Source organism: Condylura cristata, unplaced genomic scaffold (genome assembly GCF_000260355.1).
Source record: "Condylura cristata isolate star-nosed mole 26May11 unplaced genomic scaffold, ConCri1.0 scaffold00019, whole genome shotgun sequence".
In the NCBI taxonomy this organism is placed as follows: Eukaryota; Metazoa; Chordata; class Mammalia; order Eulipotyphla; family Talpidae; genus Condylura; species Condylura cristata.
The window spans coordinates 41883626-41904940 of record NW_004567120.1 but is presented as its reverse complement, the minus strand read 5'-3'; the positions used below and the strand labels follow the sequence as shown (position 1 = coordinate 41904940).

The following is a 21315-nucleotide window of genomic DNA, read 5'->3' as shown; positions in this document are numbered from 1 at the left end:
CTGCAGGGCCCTCAGCCAGGAACCCCTTCCACATGGTCCAGTCCCGGCGGCCCTCCCACCTCCATCCCCGTCTGCCGGCGCCAGCCCGGCCACCCCCTCGCCCCCACACGGCAGTCTGACGCCCACCCCAGCCGCTGGAGCAGCCCGCTCGCCCTGGCAGACAGGAGCCCCCCAGCACCCTGCTTCTCCCCTTTGCCAGCGCCGCCCGATCCTGGGCTCCCGGGAAAGGCGGGGTCCTGCCGGCCTGAGGGCAACGGGGTGCTCCCTTCTGGGGGCCTGTGGGCCTGGCACGGGTGGCGGGGCGCACCGCAGCTGCCTCGAAGCCCAGAGCCCAGCAGCCCAGAGCAGGCGTCGGTTGGGTTGCACGGGGCGCATGTGGCTGCGGGAGAGGGCGTGGGTCCCAGGGCAGGGCGGTGGCCTCGCTGCCCAGCGGCCGGCCCCGCCTCATTTCTGAGGCTCGTTTCAGCTAGTCGCCTGCTGCCCCTCAGTGTTCCCTGCCCACTCTCCCGGCTTGCGGCCCTGGCCTGGTGCCACCTGCTGAGACTGAGGCCTCGCGACCCGCTTGGGGCCTGAGGCTGGTCACTGCCTGTGGGCATGTGCGGCAGGTCCGGGCCCTCTTCCCCTATAGCAGCATGCAGGCTGCCTCCCGGCCGCCAACCGAGCTGGGCAGCCCAGTCTACGCGGGCAGAGCGGCAGGGGAGTCCTGTTATGCTCTTTACAGAGTGCTTTATAGTTTTCAAAGTTCAGCTCTTGCATTTATTCGACTCAAATATCCCTAAGGACTTTGTTATTTTGGATGCTTTTGCTCCCATAGCCTCCAACTTTGCTGAAGTCACTAATGGTTTTTTGAGTGTTTTTTATACACAAGATTCTGTCATGTGCAAGTAGGGATGGTTTCACTTTTTCTTTTCCAGTATTAATTTTTAAAAGATTTATTCATTTATGCTTACAGAGCTGGGGCACAGGCCAGAGGTGTGGTCGGTGAGAGGATTCCCCGGAGACAGAGCGGGGAGCAGGACAGGCAGATTGACGAAGTACACTGCTGAGGGGAGCAGCATGAGGGTCAGCAGAGGGCTGCCGCGCCATGTGGGTCACTCCCTGGCCGGGGTTCAAACTCGTGCTGCAGTGGCTTCGCAGAGCTTCATAATGCGGTGCTTTAACCTGTTGCACCACCAGGGAGAGCCCTCCGATATTAATTTTAATTGAGTTATAATTGACAAGTAACATTAGTTTCAGGCATACCACATAACATTCAATTTTTGCTTCTATTGCAAAACGGTCACCCCAATAAATGTAGTGAACATGTCATCATGCACAGTTACAAGATTCCTGTTGTGAGAACTTTTCCTATTTACTCTTAGCTGCTTTCAAAGGTGCAATACATTATTTTTATATAGTCACATACGATCCCCAGGATTTATTTCGTAACTGTAAGTTTATACCATTTTTAGATGCTACAAAGGAGTGAGGTCAACAATATTTATCTCCTGTTACATTTAGTCCTCTTAGCACAATGCCCTCAAGGTCCAGCCATGTGTCGCAGCTGGCATTATCTCCTCTTTATGACTGATCAGCACCCCACTTTCTACATATGTCACGCACTGCAGGAGACAGCTCAACCGCGGGTCACATGCCAAACGGCGGTCCCCACACAGCCCAGACCGTCTGGTCTGTGGAATTGCACCTGAGCGCTGCCCCAGCACACCTGCACCCCCACATCCTTCATGTTGGTTCAGACCATAGACACTCTGAGGAGACATGCACTTGGGCTCCTTGTGCTCTTGACCTGTGTCTCCCTCCTGCACTTCCTGGCCACCCACACGCTTCTCTGGCAACGAGGCCTGCCCAGTTTTCATCAGATCCGTTTTTCCTGACTCGTGTGAGTTCTTTACAGATTTGGCTATGAGTCCCTTATCAAACTGTGGTGATTTACAAATATCTTCTCCCGTTTGGGATGCGCCTCTTCATTTTGCTGACGGTTTCTGTTGTGTCAAAGCTATTAGTGTGAGGTAGTCCCACTTGCTTATTTTGCTTTTGGAAAGATGCAAAACTCAACACAGGGACGACGCCAAGGAACGCACGTCCACCTTCTATCCAGATCGGATTATGTCACATGCAAGCAGAGGGTTTTAGTTCTTCCTCCCCCATCTGGGTGCCTGTTATTGCATGGTAGCTAAGTTCCCTGGCCTTAGCCTCCAGAATACCATTTACCAGAAGTGGTGAGAGCCAGCAGCCCTGACTAGTTCCTAGTATTAACGAAAAAACTTGTAGTTTTCCACAATTAAGTATGAGATGAATATGGGTTTCCCGAAGTGGCTGGTGTCAGATTGCAGATTTCCTCGACTTGTAGAAGGGCTGTATTTTTCTGTAAGATTTAATTTATTCATACAGAACTGGGGTACAGGCCAGAGGCACAGATGTGGTGACAGGATTCAGCAGAGACAGAGTGGGGAGCAGAACAGGCAGATCGAGGAAGTCCACTGCTGAGGGGAGCAGCGGGCGGGTCAGGAGAGGTCTGCCGCGCCATGGGGTCACCTCCGGGGCAGGGATCAAACTCATGCTGAAGTGGCTGTAGTTTCTCAGTGCTGTGCTTTAACCTGCTGTGCCACCAGGGAGGGCCCTATTTTTCTATTTTTAATCAAGACATGACATTGGATGTTGTCGGATGATTTTCTGCATCTACTAAGATGCCAGTACACCCTTTTCCCATACTCGATTAATAAGGTGCTAGTATTAATTCAAGTTTGTATGTTGAATCAACTTTCTATTTTGTGCAGAGTGTGGCAAGGGGCCTGCTCTGCTCCTCCAGGGGGTCGCACAGGGATGAGGCCGCGTCCTGGGCAGCATCCCACAGACACCGGGCCTGCGGCTCTGGTCTCACCCGTCGCATCTTAGGTCTGCCAAGAGCGCTCAGGAATGCACAGGTTGGGGGATCATTAAAAAGCCACCGCACTCTAAGGAGATGCAGGGGGTGTCTGGGTGTGGTCAGGTCTATTTAAGCTCTTGTTCATCAGCCTGGTAACAGCAGACACAGCTGAGTTCTGTTCTGTCCTGTGCCATCCCATTTTTGCCCTGGGACCCTTCCTGTCAAGTGGGGAGCACCAGCGCAAGGGGCCTTGGCCTCTGCTCGGGGTCTGAGGGAGAGGCTTGCCCTTGAGCCAAGGGAGCCCCAGCCTGGCGGAGTGGTCCGCTTAGGCAGGAAGACCATATAAGGGTCCTGGGGTTGCAGTCTCCTTTTGGGTCACAGTTAAATACTCATACACTGGATCACGCTCACACATGTAGACGCTGAATGAGGGAGACACAAGGCGCCCAGGTTCTGGCCAGCATCAGCCCTCTTCCCCCCTGCCCCTTTTATCCTGCCCGCCGAGGGGCTGCTGGAAGTGGCTAGACCAGGGAGAAATCAGTCCCACTGGGGCCTCCCCCAGGGCTGGCATAGCCCAAGATGGCAGAACCTCTGCCACACTAGACCAGTCCAGTGCCAACTGTGCCGCTCTGACACCCTCCCCGCACACCAGACTCAGTGCAAACACAAGATGAATTTATTGAACAAAAACATGTACTAGAACAGTTTAGTGAACATTTTCTAGAAACTAGGGAGGGAATTAAACAATTTCTAAGGACCAAGAGAGTCCCCAGGGTGCCCCATGTCCTCCTGAGTCCCCAAAGGGGTGGTTGGGCCCCCCTCCCGCATGGGCCTCCACCGCAGTCTCCTTTTCCATGGTCCAGCCTCAGCCTCCTGCCAGGATGGTCCACACTGGGGCCCTGCCCAGGGCCCCCACGGGACAGTCAGTGTGTGAGGGCAGCAAGCACAGCGGGACACCGGACCGGGCCGGGAAACCACGTCACTCACTGGGGGGCGGCGGTGCGGAGCCAGGTCCCTTCCGGGCGTGTCAGGTCCTCTTCCTCCCCGCGCTCGGCCTGGCGTCGGCCCCTCCCGTCACGCCTCCTTCCGTGAGCCAGGCCGTGGAGCTGCCGGGATGCGCACCTGCCTCTCCAGCGGGACGAGCCGCGCCTGCCTGGCCTGAGTCTGCACCGGGGCGGCGGGGGTCGTGCTCGGGACCGGGCAAGAGCTGGGCCCTGGCAGGCACTGAGGTTCCCAGCCCGGGCCCGGATCCGGGTTGGCGGCCTCTGCACCGGGACCGTGTGTGCGTGGGCGGGCTTCCGTAACACCCTGGGTCTCCGGGGGCCCAGAGTCACAGCCGGGCCTCCCAGACGGGGAGCCGCCTGCCCCCGGGGACTGCAGAGCCCCAGACAGCTGCTCATGGGTACTTCCCAGCCAGTCGCTGGAGAAATTTGGGGGTTACCTTTGGCTTAGCAGCTCTGAGTGTAGTTGACCCCCTGCCTCTCCAGGTCTCATGGTCCTGTAGAACTGGTACAACCCCCCCCCCCATTCTCCCTCCTCCTCCTCTTTTCTCTCCTCTGGATCAAGGCTCCCTGCCTACTTATGGCAAGGCCCACCAGGTATCCCATCCCCCAGGCTGAGCCCTTCACATGAATGGCTGTTCCCCTCGCCCCCTAGCATTGCTGGCCGCAGGAGACATTTGCCCATAAGCTGGCATGGGCTCCCAGGGCCTCTGGTGCTCCTGGCATTATTCGCGCAGGGGCTCAAGGATGCTCCCTTCCTGGGGCTCCCCTAGAGCGGTATAGATGATTCTAAAGACAGGCTGAATCCTACGGGTCCCCCTCCGGGGCGTGACCTCCATGCCGCGCCGCTCTGCCTGGCTGGTTCTGGTTCTTCTGCACAGAGGCGTTTCTGGAAACAGCCTGTCAGGACCGCACACGGCCTCTGGGCCCAGAGGCATCCCTAGCTCAGAACCCACAGAGTGGGCATTTAGGGGTGGCCAGAAGACCAGGCTCATGCCCAGGCCGAAGTTGTCGTCAGCTGCACCCTCTGCCATGCTGGAGACCCGGCCGGAGTCTCCAGAGCTCCATGCTCTGAAGGTGGTGGCCCCCTGCCTGAATGGCTGGCCCCTCTCGGAGTCCCACGAGGCTTGGGGGATAAATTCCCTTCCATCCAGAGGCGGAATCAGGGACTCCACCCAGGCCTGGTTTCCCTGCCAGTCCTCTGGCCCTCCCAAGTCCCCTGCTGTTTGTGGGGACTCCTCCCTCTCCTGCTTAATCTCTCTCTGCAGTGTGCTGGGAGAAGGGGTTGCTAAATCTTTTGAGCCTATGCTTTTCAGGGCTCGGGGTGGCTCATCGCCCCAGCCCCCAACTCGTTTCCCGACTCCTCTACTGCAAGTTGAGGCCTCTGCTCGGCCAGAGGTGGGTTCTCGGCCATGGGGCACAGTGCCTGGTTGTCTTCCTCCCCGCCACTGCAGGAGCTGGGCAGCCGCCTGCGCTTCCACGACAGCCCCAAGCCTTCCTGGGCTGTCTGGGTGCTGCTGTCCTGGAACAGCCCCCTGGCCACAGCCGCCTGCAGGGGCAGGCCGTTCTCCTCCCCCGCCTGCCGGCCAGAGGCCCTGCGGCCCCTGCCCACCTGCCGCTGCTTCTCCCTGGTCACTGCCAAGGAGGTCTCCCACTCCTCCTCATCGCGAATGAGCTTCATCAGCTCCAGGAAGGTGGGCGGACACCCTCTGCGGTCCAGCAGCTCGAGCTTGCCGCGGAGTGCGGGGGTCACGGCTGCCCGGGCCAGCACTTGCTTCAGCCGGATGGTGTCGGCGTTGCGCGCCGACACCGGGCTGTTCTTTACTGCCTTCTGCAGCAAGGGCTCCAGGCGGAGCAAGAAAGCCGAATTTTTCTCTCCAGCCTCGGGAAAGGTCTGGAGGAACTTAACCTGAGAGGTTCGACAGTCCTCTTTGCTCCCGAAGATCTGCTTCAGGGCATCCAGGCACTGCTCCACAGTGGTGGCCTCGCCACTGGCCCGCAGCACGCGCATGATGGCCAGGGCCGGCCCGCGCAGGCCCTCCAGCAGACGCCGCCTCTTCTCGGCCTCGGGCACGTGCCACAGCGCCATCACCTCGGTGATCTGCTCCAGCCACCCCTCAAAGTGCTCCTCCTCCGAGGCCGGGGCACTACTGCCCGAAAACACTTTCAGTTTCCGGTACCACGCGTTCTCCCTCAGCGGTGGCAGCATGGGGCCCCCGACCAGGCCCAAGCCCTCGGCCTCCATGCCCGCCCCCAGCGCGCCGCAGCCCAGGGTGATGGCCAGGTCCGCCATCCGGCGGCCCTCCTCTTTCAGGAAGTAGTTGAGCCTATTGATAAATTCGTCATCTGGGTTCCGCGGCTTCACCACCACTTCCCAGGGCCCCCCCTTGCCTGGTATATGACTGGGCACGGTGGTGTAATCGATCACGTCGGCCAACTCGATAAAGACCACCTTGGTGTTTTGTTCCCTTCTGAACATCCTGCCCTGCACCCTGTGGGCACCGAGCGGGTGCAGACCTGCCCTCACGGTCTCTCTGATCTCAGCCTCGCTACACTCCACCGGGATCCCCACAATCAGCAGGGCTTTCCTGGGGTCCAGGTCCATCCCCTTGCACCAATCCTCTAGCAGTACCACAGCCATAGCTCCCCCTTGTCAGAGCTGATCTAAGGCCTGGAATGGGGCGGGGTCAGCCCAGAGTTTGAGCAGGACTTGAAGAACTGGGAGGCAACGCCGAGGACAAAGGCGGAAGCGCCCCAGGTCTCCAGAGCCTGTAATGCAAATAGGGTGAAAGCATCATGAACGCCTGTCCCCAGCCCCAAGAGCCCCCCTCTGTCCCCATCTCTGCTCCCAGTCCCTGCGCCCCGGGGCTCCCAATCATTTGGCGCACAGAGCATGGTCCCATCCCCCCGTCCATGCTCCCAGCCTGACCCCGTCCTTGCTGACCTTCTGTTGCGGGGGGGTCCTCCTCGAAGTCCGAGGGCTCTATGGTGAGCTGTGGGTGCCTGTGGGGGAAAGGCCGGTCAGGTGTGCGGTCTTGCGCCAGGGGTAGGGGGACACTGACAAAGACCCCAGGCTGGGGGGGGGCAAACCCCCAGCTCGGGGTAGTGTCGGCCCAGGGCACTGAGAAAGTGTTAGATGGGACAGAGGTTGGAGGGAGGAGACGTACAGCTCCCCCTCCTCAGAAAATGCCTGACGGATAAGAAAGATGGCCGCAGTGCTGCGCAGTGCAGTGGAAATGGGTGTGGAGAGCTTGTGACAAGCTGCAGTGTTGCCATAGATACCAAGAATAGCGTGGACCATGGGTTCCTATAGCAGAGGGGTGTCATGTGGTGAGGCTAAGGCCCTGAAGGAGCAACAGGTGATGCCACTGCCTTCTAACCGATGAGGCTTCCTAGCAACAAGAAGCGGAGGGGGAGGTGGGCAGCAAGGATCCAGGGCTGGCAAACAAGAGCTTATATTTTCAAATCATGTGGAGGCTGGCCTAAGGGGCAGCCCAGGAGCCCCGCGGGATATGTGGTGCTCCACTGCAAGAGACAGGCCACTCTGATCTGGAGCAGCTAGCTGCTACCCTGCAGAGCCTTCAAGATCTGTAAACTTCCGCAAGCAGCCCCTCCCCTTCCGCTCTTCGCCAGGACCAGAGGCTCCTGCTAGGATAGGCCTGCTGTTCACCCCGCAGGACAGGGCCCCACTGGCACACAAGGCTCGCTCTGTCCACAGTCAAGCAAGCGTGACCCTGGAGTGGCCCATCCTGTGTTAACGGGTCTGTCCAGGGCGTGGCTGAGGTATTTTGCCAGAGTTGTGCCCCTGGTCCTGCTCAGGCTGTGCACAGGAGCCCACAACGTGGTGCAGAGGGCGAAGGAACTGCTAAACCAGGCCCCAGGGCTAGAGCAGAAAGACATTCTCTTGGCAAAACAAAACCCTGTTTTTCCTTTTACTGTTTCTGAGAAGATGGACATTGCCTAAACCTATGAGGGTCATCATATAAATCAGGCCATCAACTTATAGAGGGATGTATAGCCACTATTTCTTAATAAAATCGGGGAAATTGTTTTTAAAGTTAAACCTCAATGAGGAATAATATAATTTGAAACAGTTAAAAATACACCACCCTTGCAAAGAGCCTGCACCTCACTGACAAGTGCAACCCTCCAGAAAGCACACCCTCTTCCCAAAGCCCCACCCCTCCTGAGCCGTAGCCCCACCCAAACCCCGCCCACACCAGTCCCCTCCTCCCAGAGCCCCACCCAACCCAGCTCCGCCCACACCAGCCCCCCCCCAAAGCTGCACCTCCCCCGTGCCCCGCCCCTCGGTAAGCTCAGCCTCCATGCCAGTGCTCAGTCGCCCGCCCTTACCCAGCCCCTCCTCCACTGCAGCCCAAGTCTGGGCGCCAATCCCCCGAGCGCACAGAATCGAATCCTGATGCCGCCGGCCGCGCTATCCCATTTCCATCCGCTTCTCGAGTCCCATCCCCCACGCAAGCCTCCTGGCCAGCCAGGCCCTGGCCCCCGTGAGTGGCTCGGTGTCAGATGCCTCCCAAATCCCGCGCCCATTCAAAGCCCTGCCGCCCCATGCGCAGCTCCTCCTGTGTCCCAACGCCTCCCTGGCGACCATTACGCACACCCTGAGCACCCTAAGCGCCCCACCCGTGTACACGCCGTGTAGAAATGCATGTATCCAGCCAGTAGGAATTCGCCGCGGTCCGGAGGGGCAAAGCCCAAACCACCTGCTCTCTGGAAGTCCGAGAGCCGCTGTCCAGACTTAGCATGGGCTCTCCTGCAGTTCCCAGGATGGTAAGGGGCCCCCGGGGTGCCAGGCCTCAACTAGTGGGGTCACACTCCCAGCCGAACGCAAAGGTCACCACGGGGCTGCCCTGTGGTGTGGGTGGCGGGTACCCCGGGCCCCATGCTGTACCTGCTGCAGAGGCTGCTAGGCCGGAACGCCAAGCACCTGGAACACCAGACGTCCGTCGCCGCCGATGCCGCGGTGCAGACTGAGCGGGAGCTGGCGCGAGAAGAGGATGCTGGGAAGGGGTTCCGACCCCCCACGGAGCTGCACACCGCCCGTTTGCGGCTGCGCTCTAGACGCCTCGTGTGGCGTTCACCCCTCCCCCACCCCCCAAGACTGGCGTCTCCTCACCCCTCCTCCTGCCCAGCCCGCCAAGTGCCCGCACACCCAGCAGCCAGCGGGGCATGGGTGTACATCTCACTCCCCCATTGGCTGGCTGCTCGCTTTTATTTGAATGTCCTGCACAGTCACATTGCACCAAACCGTGTGCAGAAGCACCCCCCACTTGTTCCAATCCCCTCAACCTTTAGTTTGTATCCAACTGCGGGGCACACACACGCTCAGCTTCCAGCCGTTTCGCTAGGCCATGACAACGTAGACGACTCACCAAGCAACGGCATCTGCCGAAGGGACCCCAGGCTCATTATTTTAACTCCATGGCCCGCGTTACCCACTTAGCACCCACACTGCTTCCCATCCCTTGGCAAAGCGCGTTTGCTCCCCGGAGGGTAGTCCCGATGTTTCCCGAGGGGTCCCCACTGCTACAGACGGTGCCAGACGGGGCGGGGGTGGGGTGACGCACAGACATCCTGAGGCGTCATGATGGGCAACGCAGGGTCGGAGCAAGAAGTTTCCTACCTGTGGGGTGGTCAGGGGTGCACACACTCGCCCCCCTACTTAATCGGGGTCTTAGCTCGATTGCCTCTCCGTACTAAGGAGCCGCAGCGGGACTGGGCCGCGCCGCCACGCCGCGGGCTCGCCCCACATCAGTGCCCGCTGCGACTTCGCCGCCACCCGCCCACCTCTCGCTCGAGCTTCTCCTACGAGCCGAGACGGATGGCGCTTCACTGCGAGGCCTTCCGTTGAAAACTGGAACATGATTAAGGATCGTGACAAAGCTCGATTGAACGTGCGTCCTCTCAACGTGGAAAACACGGAAGGTTAAGAAATGCCCCTGAAACAGGGAAGGTTTTATGGCCTGCGCTTCTGCTCCAGTCCATCTTCCTTTACCTCGTGCGGCCATCACCACACTGCGGGAAACGTCCGTCATCACACACAACTTAGAAGTCCAGTCTGTGCAGCACTCTGCTGCCCGGGTCGGAAAGTCAGCTGTCCGCAGTGCTTACAGTGGAGAAGTATGATCGTGCTTTTCTTTCGTTCGTTTTGTTCTTCAAGATTTATTCATGCATACAGAACTACAGAACTGCGGTGCAGGCCAGCAGTGCCTGCCGTGAGAGGGCTCCCCAGAGCCAGAGTGGGGAGCAGGACAGGCTGACGGTGGAAGTACCCTGCTGAGGGGGCAGTGAGGAGACAGGAGAGGTCTGCCGCGCCCTGGGGGTCAGCTGGCTTTAGCCCTTTGTGCCGGCTCGGGAGAGCCCTGATAGTGCTTTTCTTTGTCTAGCATCCGCCCATCTTTAGATCAGGACAAGTGAAGACTACAAGCTCCGCCTCGGAGAGGAATTACGCCTCCTGTCAAGTCGCCTGTTCCACTACATTCAAACCTGTGTTTACTGGCACAGCTCTCACAGGGGAGAATCTGTTGGACAGCTTCCAAGCTTTCAATCCCTACTTAATAAAGCAAGCATTAATCAAACTAATGAAAAATCAATTGAGAAAATCTTTGTGTATCATGGAGACTATTTTCAGGTAACATAGCAAACAAATTCCGTGTGTTTGAAACTGGTGCCATTTCGGCCTTCTGTTTATCTTGCCAGGATGGCAGGCTTCTGACGTGAAGCAAGGGGGAAAGTGGCTACCTCTTTATATGAGGAAAAAACCCTTTTTCATAGGCTGATAAGTGTGTTTTGGGGTGCAGGCCCTGAGGGGTGTCCTCTGTCCTTTACGTAACCTGTCATTGCCAGCTGAAAACAGCCACAGAAGATGGAACCAAGAGGTGCAGCTCGTGGCTACATCACACGGACCACATTCAGCAGCGGGGCTAGGGGGCTTCCATTTATTGCTGCTCTGGACCCAGCTTGGAGTCTGTGCGTCTCGTCAGAAAGGAGCGCTCAGACACTCCCCTCACGCATTCTACAATTTTCCTTCATTCTCAGCCTCACCCCCCAAATCAGTACAAACCCTAATCTCTCCATCATGCCCAGGACGTGGGTCGATTGGCAGGGTGGCCCTCCATGCCTGAGCTCTGCGGCCTTCAGTGCAGCTTCCGCAGCTGCATCCCGCCCGGGCGGCCACAGCCCCTCCCCTTCTGTTGGGCTCATAGGTCCCTGGCAGACATGTTAGGCTTGGAGGCGCTGTTCTTGGGGGGTGTAAGGAACTGTGGGGCTCCGCTTTTAGTTTTACCTTATGGTTTGGGGACCTGCATGTGCGTTTATTCTGCAGATGTCTTTCTTGCCATGGCAACTCTAGGTCAGTTGCAACCTGTTAGGCCGCTTCTTCCCCACCTGGCAGCCTTGGAGAGACTGCCCACGGGTAGGGGAAGGGGGGATCTGGCACCCCACTGCCTCGTCCGAGTGACCGCCTGGGGAGATTTAGCTCGAGGTTCCACAAGTGGGTTCCTGCAGCCCAAAGATGCTCCAGCCCCCCTTGAAGCCGCTTCACTTAAAAAGTACTAGTAACAACTAACACTTGACTATAGAGATTGTGATGAAATGTGAAAATGTTTATAAAGGTGATATAAAGCGGGGAGTTTTTTTAAAGATTTATTTATGCATACAGAATTCGGGTACAGCCAGAGGTGCAGGTGCAGTGAGAGGGTTCCCCAGAGACAGAGCGGGGAGCAGGGCAGGCAGATGGACGAAGTCCACTGCTGAGGGGAGCAGCGGGCGGGCCAGGAGAGGTCTGCGGCGCCCTGGGGGTTCCCTCCGGGGCAGGCGGGGATCGAACTCATGCTGCAGTGGCTTTAGCTTCTCAGCGCTGTGCTGTGACCCGCTGCGCCCCCCGGGAGGGCCCTGAGTGGGAATTTTAAAAGAAGACTGGCGGCTTGTTAGCTGGGGCGGGATGCTGGGGGCAGGGCTAGTGCTGTGGTGCGTGTGGAGTCAATGCGAGCACTGGACTTTTTTCTTGCGAGACTGTATAAGACAAGAACGCCTAGTAGCAGCCTTTGAGGCCAAGCGCATGGGAGGACAGACACTCCTGACATCTCTTTTTGAAGATTTATTTATGCACACAAGAACTGGGGTACAGGCCAGAGGTGCGGGGACAAGAGAACTCAGCAGACAGTGGGAGCAGAATAGACGGCTCAACCAAAACGCATGGCTCAGGGGAGCAGCAGGGAGACAGAAGGGGTCTGCTGAGCCATGTGGGTCACCCCTGGCTGGGGATGGGGATCCAACTTGTGCTTCAGTGGCTGAGGACAGCCTCACAGCACTGTGGCTTCACCCCTTGCGCCACCAGGGAGGGCACCTGAAATCTCTGTGAGGGAATTAACCTTGTATCCTGTAAGAACCAATTGTCGAGATGCATTTAAAACACCTGCCTCATTTATGAGGCCAAGTCTGTTTGAAATGATTCCTCCAAGCTCCCTCTCACCTCCAGGCCCTTGCTGGGCTGCCAAGATGGGGTCGCTTAGAGTGGACAGACCCGTGTTGAAGTGGGAGGCTGGGTACTCCTCCCCTCCCCTCCTTCTGCCCTGCCCAGCCACTCCACAGAGTGGGGCATCAAGGGGGGTGTATGCCAGTCTGGAGCAGAGCGTGGCTGGGCAGCGAAGAGCAGGTGCCCAGGAGCAGCGTCTACTTCCTACAAAGGACCTGGTCCCCGAGTATGGATTCCAGCTGTTCTTCCAGCCCTGTGGCCCCTGAGGTTTCTCTGAGTGCCAGCCTGTACCTCTCTCGCTGACTTGGAAGGACTGGGCCTGCACCAGCTTCCTGGAAAGGGGAGAGGCAGCAGGATGTGGTCCCTGCGGCCAAGAGGCTCGGAAGGCCTCCTTCATGCTCAGCAGCTCCCAGCACCCCTCCCCTAGCACCCAGCTTGGAAGGGCTCAGGAGAGACGAGCAGTTTGGAGGTCCCCGAGGTCACCTCAGCAGTTGTGCCCTTGGCGCAGCTCCCGGCCGCGGAGCCCCCACACCATGGGAAGATGGGAAGGGAGGCCAGGCCCGAATGGCCAGCAGCCCGGGCCTCTGCATGGCACCGGCAGGGCAGTCAGCGGTCAGCTGAGTAACTCTCCACCGTCAAGGTGCCAGCGACCCAGGTCCTGCACCCCCTACCCCTGCACCCAGAACTTCCACAACAAGAGCAGTGTGTCTCCAGGAGGCTGAGGGGCCTGCTGCGGCCCTGCAATCGGAGCCTACTTCCACCGCACCCCAGCCCAGCACCTCAGCACTGGGGTGGCTGAGCCGGGGCTGGCGCCCACCCTGTTTTTCTTAGAGTCTTTGTGCCACACCACACCAGCAAAGGAGCCCCAGGAATGCCCGGGTGGGGGCACTGCTGTCTTCCTTTCCTAGTGTCACCCAGGTGACCGAGATGTGGCGGGGTCGGGGTGAGCAAATAGAGAGGTGCTGGTCCAGTAGCTAACTGAATGCAGACCCCTGGAGTATGGGGGTTCTGGCAGGCAGGGCTTCACTCTGTGGGCTTCCTGGTCACCCGTGTTTTTGTCCCTGAAGCAGATGAAGGTTTCAGCAAGCCGGCACACACACCGTATTTCTGGATGCAAAACTTGGCAGCATGGGCCGCTTCTGCCACACAGTGCCAACAGGACTCAGACAGCCTGGCACACTGACCTTACTGAGCACCATGAAACAGTCTCGCACACGGGCACCACCTGGGCAACTTTGAGGAGGGCGGCTGAGGCTGGGCGTGAGCAGTTCAAAGTCGGTCCAAGACGAGTTGGTCTTGGGGTGTCTGGGCGCGACGGAGAGCGAAGCGGACAGGCACCGCATCTGCTCGGCGGCCCGAGGAGTGGAGCGGGTAGCCGGCAGGGGGGGCGGTTCAGGGGAGCGAGTCTGCGCTTGCTGAAGCGCATCGGCTGGGCGCGCGCTTCCTGAAACCGGCCTGTCACTGCCAACAGCCAGCACCGGCGAGGCGGCGTCTGTCTGTGACACCAACGAGGGCTGTGGCCCAGGACAAGCCAACATCCAAGCGGTCTGACGGGCCTAGCGGCCGGCCCTTCTGGGGGAGTCTACTGGGGGAATCTACACGTCATGCTAATTTCTCCCGCTGTAGACTTAATACTTCTGGAAGTGTTTATTCGCTTTTGTAGAAAATAGCTTCAGGTGAAGGAGAAAACAGATCACATGGCCCAGTACCCCCAGGTTATCACAGGTATAAGGAAACCTGAGCAGCGACACACATGAAATCTTGGCGTTGTGTTAGAGGTGTAGACTTTAATGCGGGCAACAAGTATGGTTAAAATACCGGCAGTTAAAAAGAAGCAAAGTGTCATGCAACCGCCATCTTGTCTGCAGAACTCGGTGCTCTCTAAGCTCGAAAGAAGCTGCTCGGAACAAACTCGATGTTGGGCCTGTGCTCTCTGCTGGCGTCTCGCATGGCAGGGCCGAACTCCCTGAACACAGAGTAGAAGGTGGGGCAGGGAGGCCGGCGCGGCGGGACTGTCTGCCCTTCACTCCATCAGCTGGGCCTGTGCGACACTCAGGTGGTAGCTCCCGCCCCGAGACTCTCTTTCCCTTTCACGCCTCCCTGCCCTGAGCGGCCTCTCCTCGGAGCCTACCGCGCGCCAAGCCGCGTGTACGGGCCAGACCCAAGGAAGGCCAGCTCACGTCCAGTGTCAGCACATGGCCTGTCGTACCACATCCCCGCCCTGGTGACCATGCCTGGCGTGGGGTAAGGCCGTGGCGTTAGCTGCTTCTCTCCGTCGTCCGGCTGGAGTCCACATACCCTAGAACCTGCTTGAGGGGTCTCCAGATCAAGTGCAGGGGTCAGGGACTGAGGGCAACATGTTAACCAGCTGTCAAATTGCAGACACAGACCAGCCTTTGGTCAGTAACCGCCTAAGAATCGTGTGGAGAGACCAGAAGCCCGCGCGTGTAACTTTCCAGTACACGCCAGCGCCTCAGGGAAAGCCCGTTGCAGTGAAGGCGGCGACAGCACGGACTGTTACTGCACCTGTGAAAATCAGCTGACTGTTTCCTGCACTCCAAACAGGCACCCAGGAGGCAGGTCCTGCCCCCGGCGTCACAGCCCTCCACCTGGCCCCCTGAAGCCACAGGTCTCCCCTCAAATTCCAAACATGCGCTCAGAGATGCAGAAAAGAAGGTGGGGTGCTCTCTGCCCTGAGTCAGGGCACCGTGAGCCCCCAGTTCTTTCCACGCCGAACAGCAGGCCACCTCGACTGGGGCGTGTGTCCTCGAGACGCCAGGCTGGGCTCCTGCTCAGTCCTCTTTACTGCAACCGCGGTCAGCGAACAAGTGCTTTCTAAGCTAAGAAGAGCTACCCGGGCACCATCACTCAGACCTGCTCCTGGGCCTAAGCAGGTTCAACTCGACAAGGGCAAAGCATGAAGAAATCAGATGGGGAGGGAGGGCGCGCGGGAAGGAGACCAGCAGCCTGGGGAGCGCGTCTGGGAGTCGCCAGCTTCTTCTGGGCCGGAGGCACCTAAAGGAAAACACACACGCTGAGGCGGGGCCCAGCCCACAGCCAGCCTGCGGCAACAGCGGCTTCTTCCAGACAGAAAGCGGACGCGCCTGCACTGGTGGGCGCCTGTCTGCGCCCAGGCCCGCTGCGCTCAGGGGGCACTCTGCTCGGGGCTGCAGCTGAGGGCTGCTGGGGCGGAGCAGAGCGGCTGCCAGGACCCGGAAAGCCGGTGTTCGAGGGGCTCTCTGCTCTGCTGAGGCGTGGCCCGGAGGGTGCCCCCGCCCCCCGTGCCCGCTGTTGGCACCAGCTGCTCTTGCTTCCCTCAACAGCCTGCCCCCTGCCAAGCCCTGCCCGCTACTAGCTGACTTTCCTCCAGGCCCTTCTCCCGTGCAAGTGCTGCTTGCCCGAAGCTTCCAGTAGCCCTGAGTAGGGTGTTTCTGCTCCTCACGCAGGCCTCAGGCCCCACAGGGCCAGGGAAGCAGAGTCAGGCGCTGGGTCGTACGGCTGGGAGCGACGGCAGTGTCCTGGACCCGGACGGGGGAGGCAATGCGCTGCCTGGCCGCTCAGCCGCTCAGCCCGGGGCCGTACGCACCTAGAAGAGCTTCTCGTAGCACTTCCCACAGCGGATGGTGTCGCGGTGCACGAAGATCTGGTCCAGGAGCTCGCCCATGGGTTTACTGCAGATGCCGCACTGCAAGAGAAAGCAGGTGGCGCCGACGCCGGGGCCTGCACGGGGCCAGGCAGAGGCCGCTGGCGACGAGGCCCGGCTTGGAAGCGACAATAAAAAGTGGCAGAAAAGAGACAAAAGACCAACACCAACGAAGCCTCGGTCTTGCCAACTTCACTGGCAACGTCTGCACCCGTGGAGCGCAAGGGTGCTCCGTGCCAGCCTCGAGAGGGCCCACTGGCCCGCACTCCTCTTGGGCCCACCCACCCAGGCCCTCGCCGGGACTGCCGCATGCTCTCCTCCTCTCCTCGAACACCCACACCCCCCTCAGTGCAGACAATGAGGGCTTTAGTGGCTGGACAACGAAGGCCACGCAGCTGGGCCCCGCCCCGCCCAGGACGCCCCTCTGTTCCTGCTTCTTCCTCAGAAAGAAGCCACGGAGGAGGCTCCTCATCCGGCCACCCCAACGGGAGCTGCCTCGGCTGTCCCCGCCAGCTGGGCCACCCCGGGTCGCCACATGCGGCCCCACAGCCGCTGCTCCTCCCACACCACCACGGGCCGTGCGCAAGCCCGGGCTGCCAGCTCTGCACCCCACGGAGCCCAGACTCCAGCCTTCCGGACTGGCTCGCCCAGAGCCCTGCCCGGCAGGTCTCAGCCCCGCCGCTGCAGCAACACTCCACTTCCTGGCGCTTCACCGGCCACCAAGTCTCAAACGGCCGGGTCCAGGCGCCCGTCCGAGGCAGCCTTGTTTCCTCCGTCCCCCTGGGACGTGCGCCCAGTGCTGCTCCCCTCCAGCCCCTGCCAGAGCCGACGGGGCAGGGAGAGGCAGCGCTGCCCTGGGCCCCCAACTGGGAACCCCCCCCGGCCCCCCGTGGTCTCACACCCCACTACTGCTCAGCTCTTTCAAGCGGTGTCGCCAGCCCAGAAGCCATCTCCACCCGCGCCCTGGTCAAGCTCCCGCTTCTGCGAAGCCGCTAAGCGCAGGTGCGATCAGAGACCAGGTCTCTCCCCCTCTGCACCTTCGCGCTCAGGATGATGCCGCAGGCGCGCGCCTCCTCACCTTGAAGCAGTAGTCGTGGCAGCTGATGCCAAGGTGGTCTAGGGTGATCTTCGGGCCGTCCCGGATCTCCCGGCTGCAGTATGTGCACAGCCCTGCGGCAGCGCTGTGAGACAGAAGCAGGCCGCGGTCAGGCAGGGAGCCGAGGCTCAGCGCCGCCTTGCCCCTGCTGCAGCCTCCCAGTGGTCTCCAGCCTCATGCTGCGCATGCCCTGGGGCGACACTTCCCCCCAGGGCCTCTCCCTGCCCAGCCCGCCTGCGGACCTGCTCCTCCTCGCTAGGGGAAGCGCAGCTGTCTTGTCCTGAAGGAGACACCGGCGCCCTGTGGCCGCCGTCATGGCCCTTCCCGGCATGCTTGCCGTAACCAGGTCCCGCCCAGCCCCTCCCCACCCTCCCCCTGCACTCAGCAGTCTGCGCAGGAACCCCAGGGCCTGGCACGACGGAGCCTGGGCTCTTGACATGAAGCTCTAGCTGCTGGCATCCGGGTTGAGGCCACCACACTTTCAGGACCCCAGCCTCGCTCCTGAGCGGGAGCTTTCCTTCCTCAGAGAGAGGCTGCTGAAAGGCCCTGCCTGCCTCGTCCTACAGGCTGAAAGTGGGGTGCCTCCTTCAAAGAGGCGGGGCGTTTCTCACAGGAGCGGGGCGTCCTAGCCAGCTGCAGCCACACTGGCTCCCTCCTGGGCCTGTATCGCCGCAGGCATTCGATTTCCCTCCGTGCTGCCACCGGCCCAGGCTCCGAGCCCATGTGCTGCTGAACGTGCGTGCGCCGGGCCTCCTCTGCGCGCCAGCCCAGCCCCAGCTTCCTCTGCTGCGCACACACGTCTCTGCGCACGGCGCGTGCCCTGGCCAGCTGTCCCTTCCTTCCGCTAAGTCCCGCACCTTGCGCCACGCTGCCTTCTGGATTCCGCTCCTGTGCCATGGGGAGGAGGGGCTGGGCTTCCGAACCAGCGGACACTGGAAGTCCGCGCCTCATGTCTCTGGCTTCCACCGAACAGGCTACCCCGTGGCTTTCTGGCGACAGCTCTTTGCTGAGGCCGTGCGGTACTGCGACTCTGACCCTTGCTGGCCCAGGACCCACCTTCACTGTGGCACCCACCCAGCCTGGGCCCCCGAGAGTCACTGCAGTGCAAGCGCCTGCCACTGGGCCTTCGTCTCCAAGACGCCCGCCCGCCTGCAGTAAGCGTGCCGCTGGCCACGTGACTAAGGAACCGGGCCCTTCCGCCAAGCCTGGCTGACGAGCAGGGGCCCCATGCTCCTTCCCACACGTTAACTCCCCAGTGTGTTTTCAGCTCACCCCAGCGTGCACCTGCAAACACCTGGCCCCAGGAAAGGCAGAACGCTGGACTCACATGCTGTCGTCCACTGTCCCGTGGCCCCGGTGTGTGTGAGTGATAAACCCTTGTGTTCAGAGCGCGGTGATGGCTGCAGCAGCCTTGCAGCCGCATCCAAACCGCACGGGCTGGGCCCCAGGGAAAGCGTGGGGCCGCCTCAGGCCCGGGAGAGGGCAGCTAACACTCCAGGTAGCAGCGTCAGGGCCACAGCCCGGATGGAAATTACAGGCACCCGCGGGACCTCCCCTACCTTCGCAGGAGAGTCAGACGGCAGAGCAGAACCAGGCTTGGGCCTGGCCGGCCCCGCCCCTCCCTGGCCGCTGACCTAAGTGGTCCTTCCTGTGTTCTTCACTGTGGCCAAGCGGCTCAATCTCTAAACCCTCTCTTGTCTCCCTGCTCTTCCTTCCAAGAATTTTCGAGGAGGACTTCATCCTGACGGCCATGTCGTGACCGCTGTCATCTACTCTCAGCCGCTCCTGCTCAGTGACTCTGGCTGGTTCTCTTCTGGCTTCATGGGACAGCAGTCGACTGGACGTCATTGTTCACGCACCGCGCTCTGCTGCCGCTTTTCCCTCAGGCTGCAGGCACTGAGCGGGCACTGAGTGGGCACTGAGTGGGCATTCACCTCAAGCCCTAGAGCCTCTGTGGTGGCTTGAACCCGGGACCGCTGGATGCCGTCGTTCCCTTTGTAATGGCCCTTGCTGCGCGCCCCTGGCCCTTGCTGGGTTCCAAGGAGGCTTTCGCTGAGAGGTGTGGCGCCTCGACAAGGAAGCGCTCCCTAAAACAGGGCCGCAAAGCGGCCAACCGAAGCACACTCAGTGGGACTGTCTCCTCAGCCTGCCTCTGCGGAAGCCCTGCAAGCTCCTGGGGGACAGCACTTACCTCTCGGGGTGCAGAGTGCTGCCGCAAGGGGCCTTCTTCTCCATGCCAAGGGAGCCCTCAGTGGTGCTGGCGCTGCAGAGAGCGAGGCGGAGAGCGGTTGGCGGTGGGAGCCAGGTCACAGCAGTCTTGGCGGGGAGCTGGAGTTTGCTCTTACCTGCCACAGCGTGAAGATGGCGGCTTCCCAGAAGACACCTCGCTGGCGCTTGTGTACTCCTTCACAAAGAGGACGCCCTTGCTGGAGAAGCACAGAGGGGTGGAGTGGCAGACTCAAGGGGCTGGCCTGCCCCTCAGCAGTGGCCCTGCCCAGGGTCCAGGACTGGGAGGGCCTTTCCTGACTTGAAGGATGGGGGAGCTGGTGGGGTGGCTGGGGGTGGAGGTGCTGGCGCCCCAGGCAGCAGCGGACAGGACTGCGATGCTGGGAGCGCCACCGTGGAGGTGGGTGCCGCTGAGGCCGTCCCGAGGCCACACGGAGCGGCAGAGCGGCCGAGGACACACATGTGCAGGACGCTGCTGTGAGAGCCACGGCTTGAACGTCCAGACCCATCAGAACAGTGCTCAACTACCCCACAGGCCACCTAGACGCCCAAGAAAGTTCCACAGCTGCTGCCTCAGAGACCGCGGCGTGGGCAGGCCTGACAGCCGCCGGGGCGGGGCCCGCCCGAGGAAGTTCACAGCGCGTTTGCTCGGGGAACGGCCACTGCAGTGCCCATCCGGACCCCGCGCGGCAGCGCGCTGCCCCTGGCTGTGGCAAGGGTATCCCAGCGGTGTGGACCTGGGAGTGTTGGTGCGACCAGCAGCCTCCCTGTCCAGCAGCCAGCGCCCTCCCCACCTGGGTACCTCCTCACAGACATCCACTGTGTAACAGGCAGAGGTGCCCATGTGCCCCCAGCCAGGCCTGCCAGGCTGCAGAGCTCGCAGGGTGCACCTGCCTTGCAGACTTCAGCTGGGGCTATGCGCTGGGCCTGCGGGAGTCGCCCTGGAGAAGGTGGCGTCTGCCTCACCGATGCACACATGCCAGGGCAATGGGCATGCATGCTGGCTGGGCCCCGGCTCGCAGAACTGGCCCCTGCTCACCGGCTCTTACCTGCCAGCCCAGTCGTCCAGCTCCACGAGCGTCTCGGGGCCCCCGGGGCAGCACTGCTTCTCCTTCTCAGGGGCGCTGGTGTCCTCAGGCCCCGGGGTGAGCACGGCCGGGCGATCCGGGCTGCCTGTCGGGGCCACGGGCCTCTCCTGCCAGGTCTCTCGCACCTCAGGGCCCACGATTTTCTCCTCAGAGGCAGGAGAGGGGCTGCGGGAGAGAAGCACACTCGTGGGCCAGGCTGCCTCCCTCTGGGCTCCCCCTAAGCACACGGATGAGCTGGTGCTCAGGGGATGTTCGTCAGAGTGGCCAGGCTAACGCCGCACCCGAGGCTCATTTGGCCTCCAGTTGAAAATCCTGCCCAGCCCTGGGCAGTGCCACTGTCACCTTGCGAACACCTGTGGTTAAGGGTGGCCGGGCCATCGTCGATGATCCCAGGACTCCCAGCCCAGCTGCCAGCCCTCTGGGCCTGAGGAGAGCTGCCTGCAGCCCGCATGTCCTTCCATCCCACTTGGCCTGCACAGGCTCCTCACCCAAGGGCTGGCCTTCCTCGCCCATGCGCCACTCCCTGGGGCCTTGTTCCCCTGGGCAGGGGTACCTTCCTTGGGAAATCAGCTCTGGCCGAGTCTGGTTACCCAAACAGTGAGGCCGGCTGAGGGGCAAGGGCGGGAGTCGGGCTGTCCTATCCCCTCCTCTGGCTGCCGTGGCCCCTTCCTGCTCATCCTCCAGCCCCTGTCCATCTGCCAGCCTGGGAGTGATGGAGGAAGGAACAGAAGGAGGCATCCGGGACTGGCTCAGCAGGGGGTGGGGTAGGAGGGATGAGCACGGCCACTGGCCAGCTCCAGAAAGCCAGCTCCTGGGGCGCACCAGACCCCCCCGCCGGCGGCAGCAGGTGCTGCGGGCGGCGCCTACCCCAGGCCCGCTGGGCTCCACCGACGGCGCG

At 61.0% G+C, this 21315-nt stretch overlaps 2 protein-coding genes across 2 annotated transcripts in view; both read right to left on the bottom strand.

Annotated features, from left to right (window-relative positions):
- Nucleotides 1-5179: 5179 nt before the first annotated feature.
- On the bottom strand, nucleotides 5180-6508 carry PNMA5 (paraneoplastic Ma antigen family member 5). Its single transcript, XM_004685871.1, has one exon. It carries the CDS (start codon nucleotides 6506-6508, stop codon nucleotides 5180-5182), a length of 1329 nt encoding a protein of 442 aa, XP_004685928.1.
- A 5708-nt stretch (nucleotides 6509-12216) lies between these two features.
- ZNF185 (zinc finger protein 185 (LIM domain)) overlaps nucleotides 12217-21315 on the bottom strand; it is a 37586-nt gene continuing 28487 nt past the window's right edge. Inside the window, exons 15-20 of the mRNA XM_012727249.1 lie at nucleotides 20379-20582; nucleotides 19449-19529; nucleotides 19295-19366; nucleotides 17086-17188; nucleotides 15951-16049; nucleotides 12217-15379 (exon numbers count right to left, since the gene is read on the bottom strand). Of these exons, the coding sequence (XP_012582703.1) occupies nucleotides 15951-16049; nucleotides 17086-17188; nucleotides 19295-19366; nucleotides 19449-19529; nucleotides 20379-20582 (559 nt within the window). The 3' untranslated portion in view covers nucleotides 12217-15379. The remainder of the gene's footprint in view (nucleotides 15380-15950; nucleotides 16050-17085; nucleotides 17189-19294; nucleotides 19367-19448; nucleotides 19530-20378; nucleotides 20583-21315) is intronic.

What these genes read in the sequence shown, in the direction of transcription:
- PNMA5 (XM_004685871.1), bottom strand. Translation starts at nt 6,508, where the DNA reads ATGGCTGTGGTACTGCTAGAGGATTGGTGCAAGGGGATGGACCTGGAC.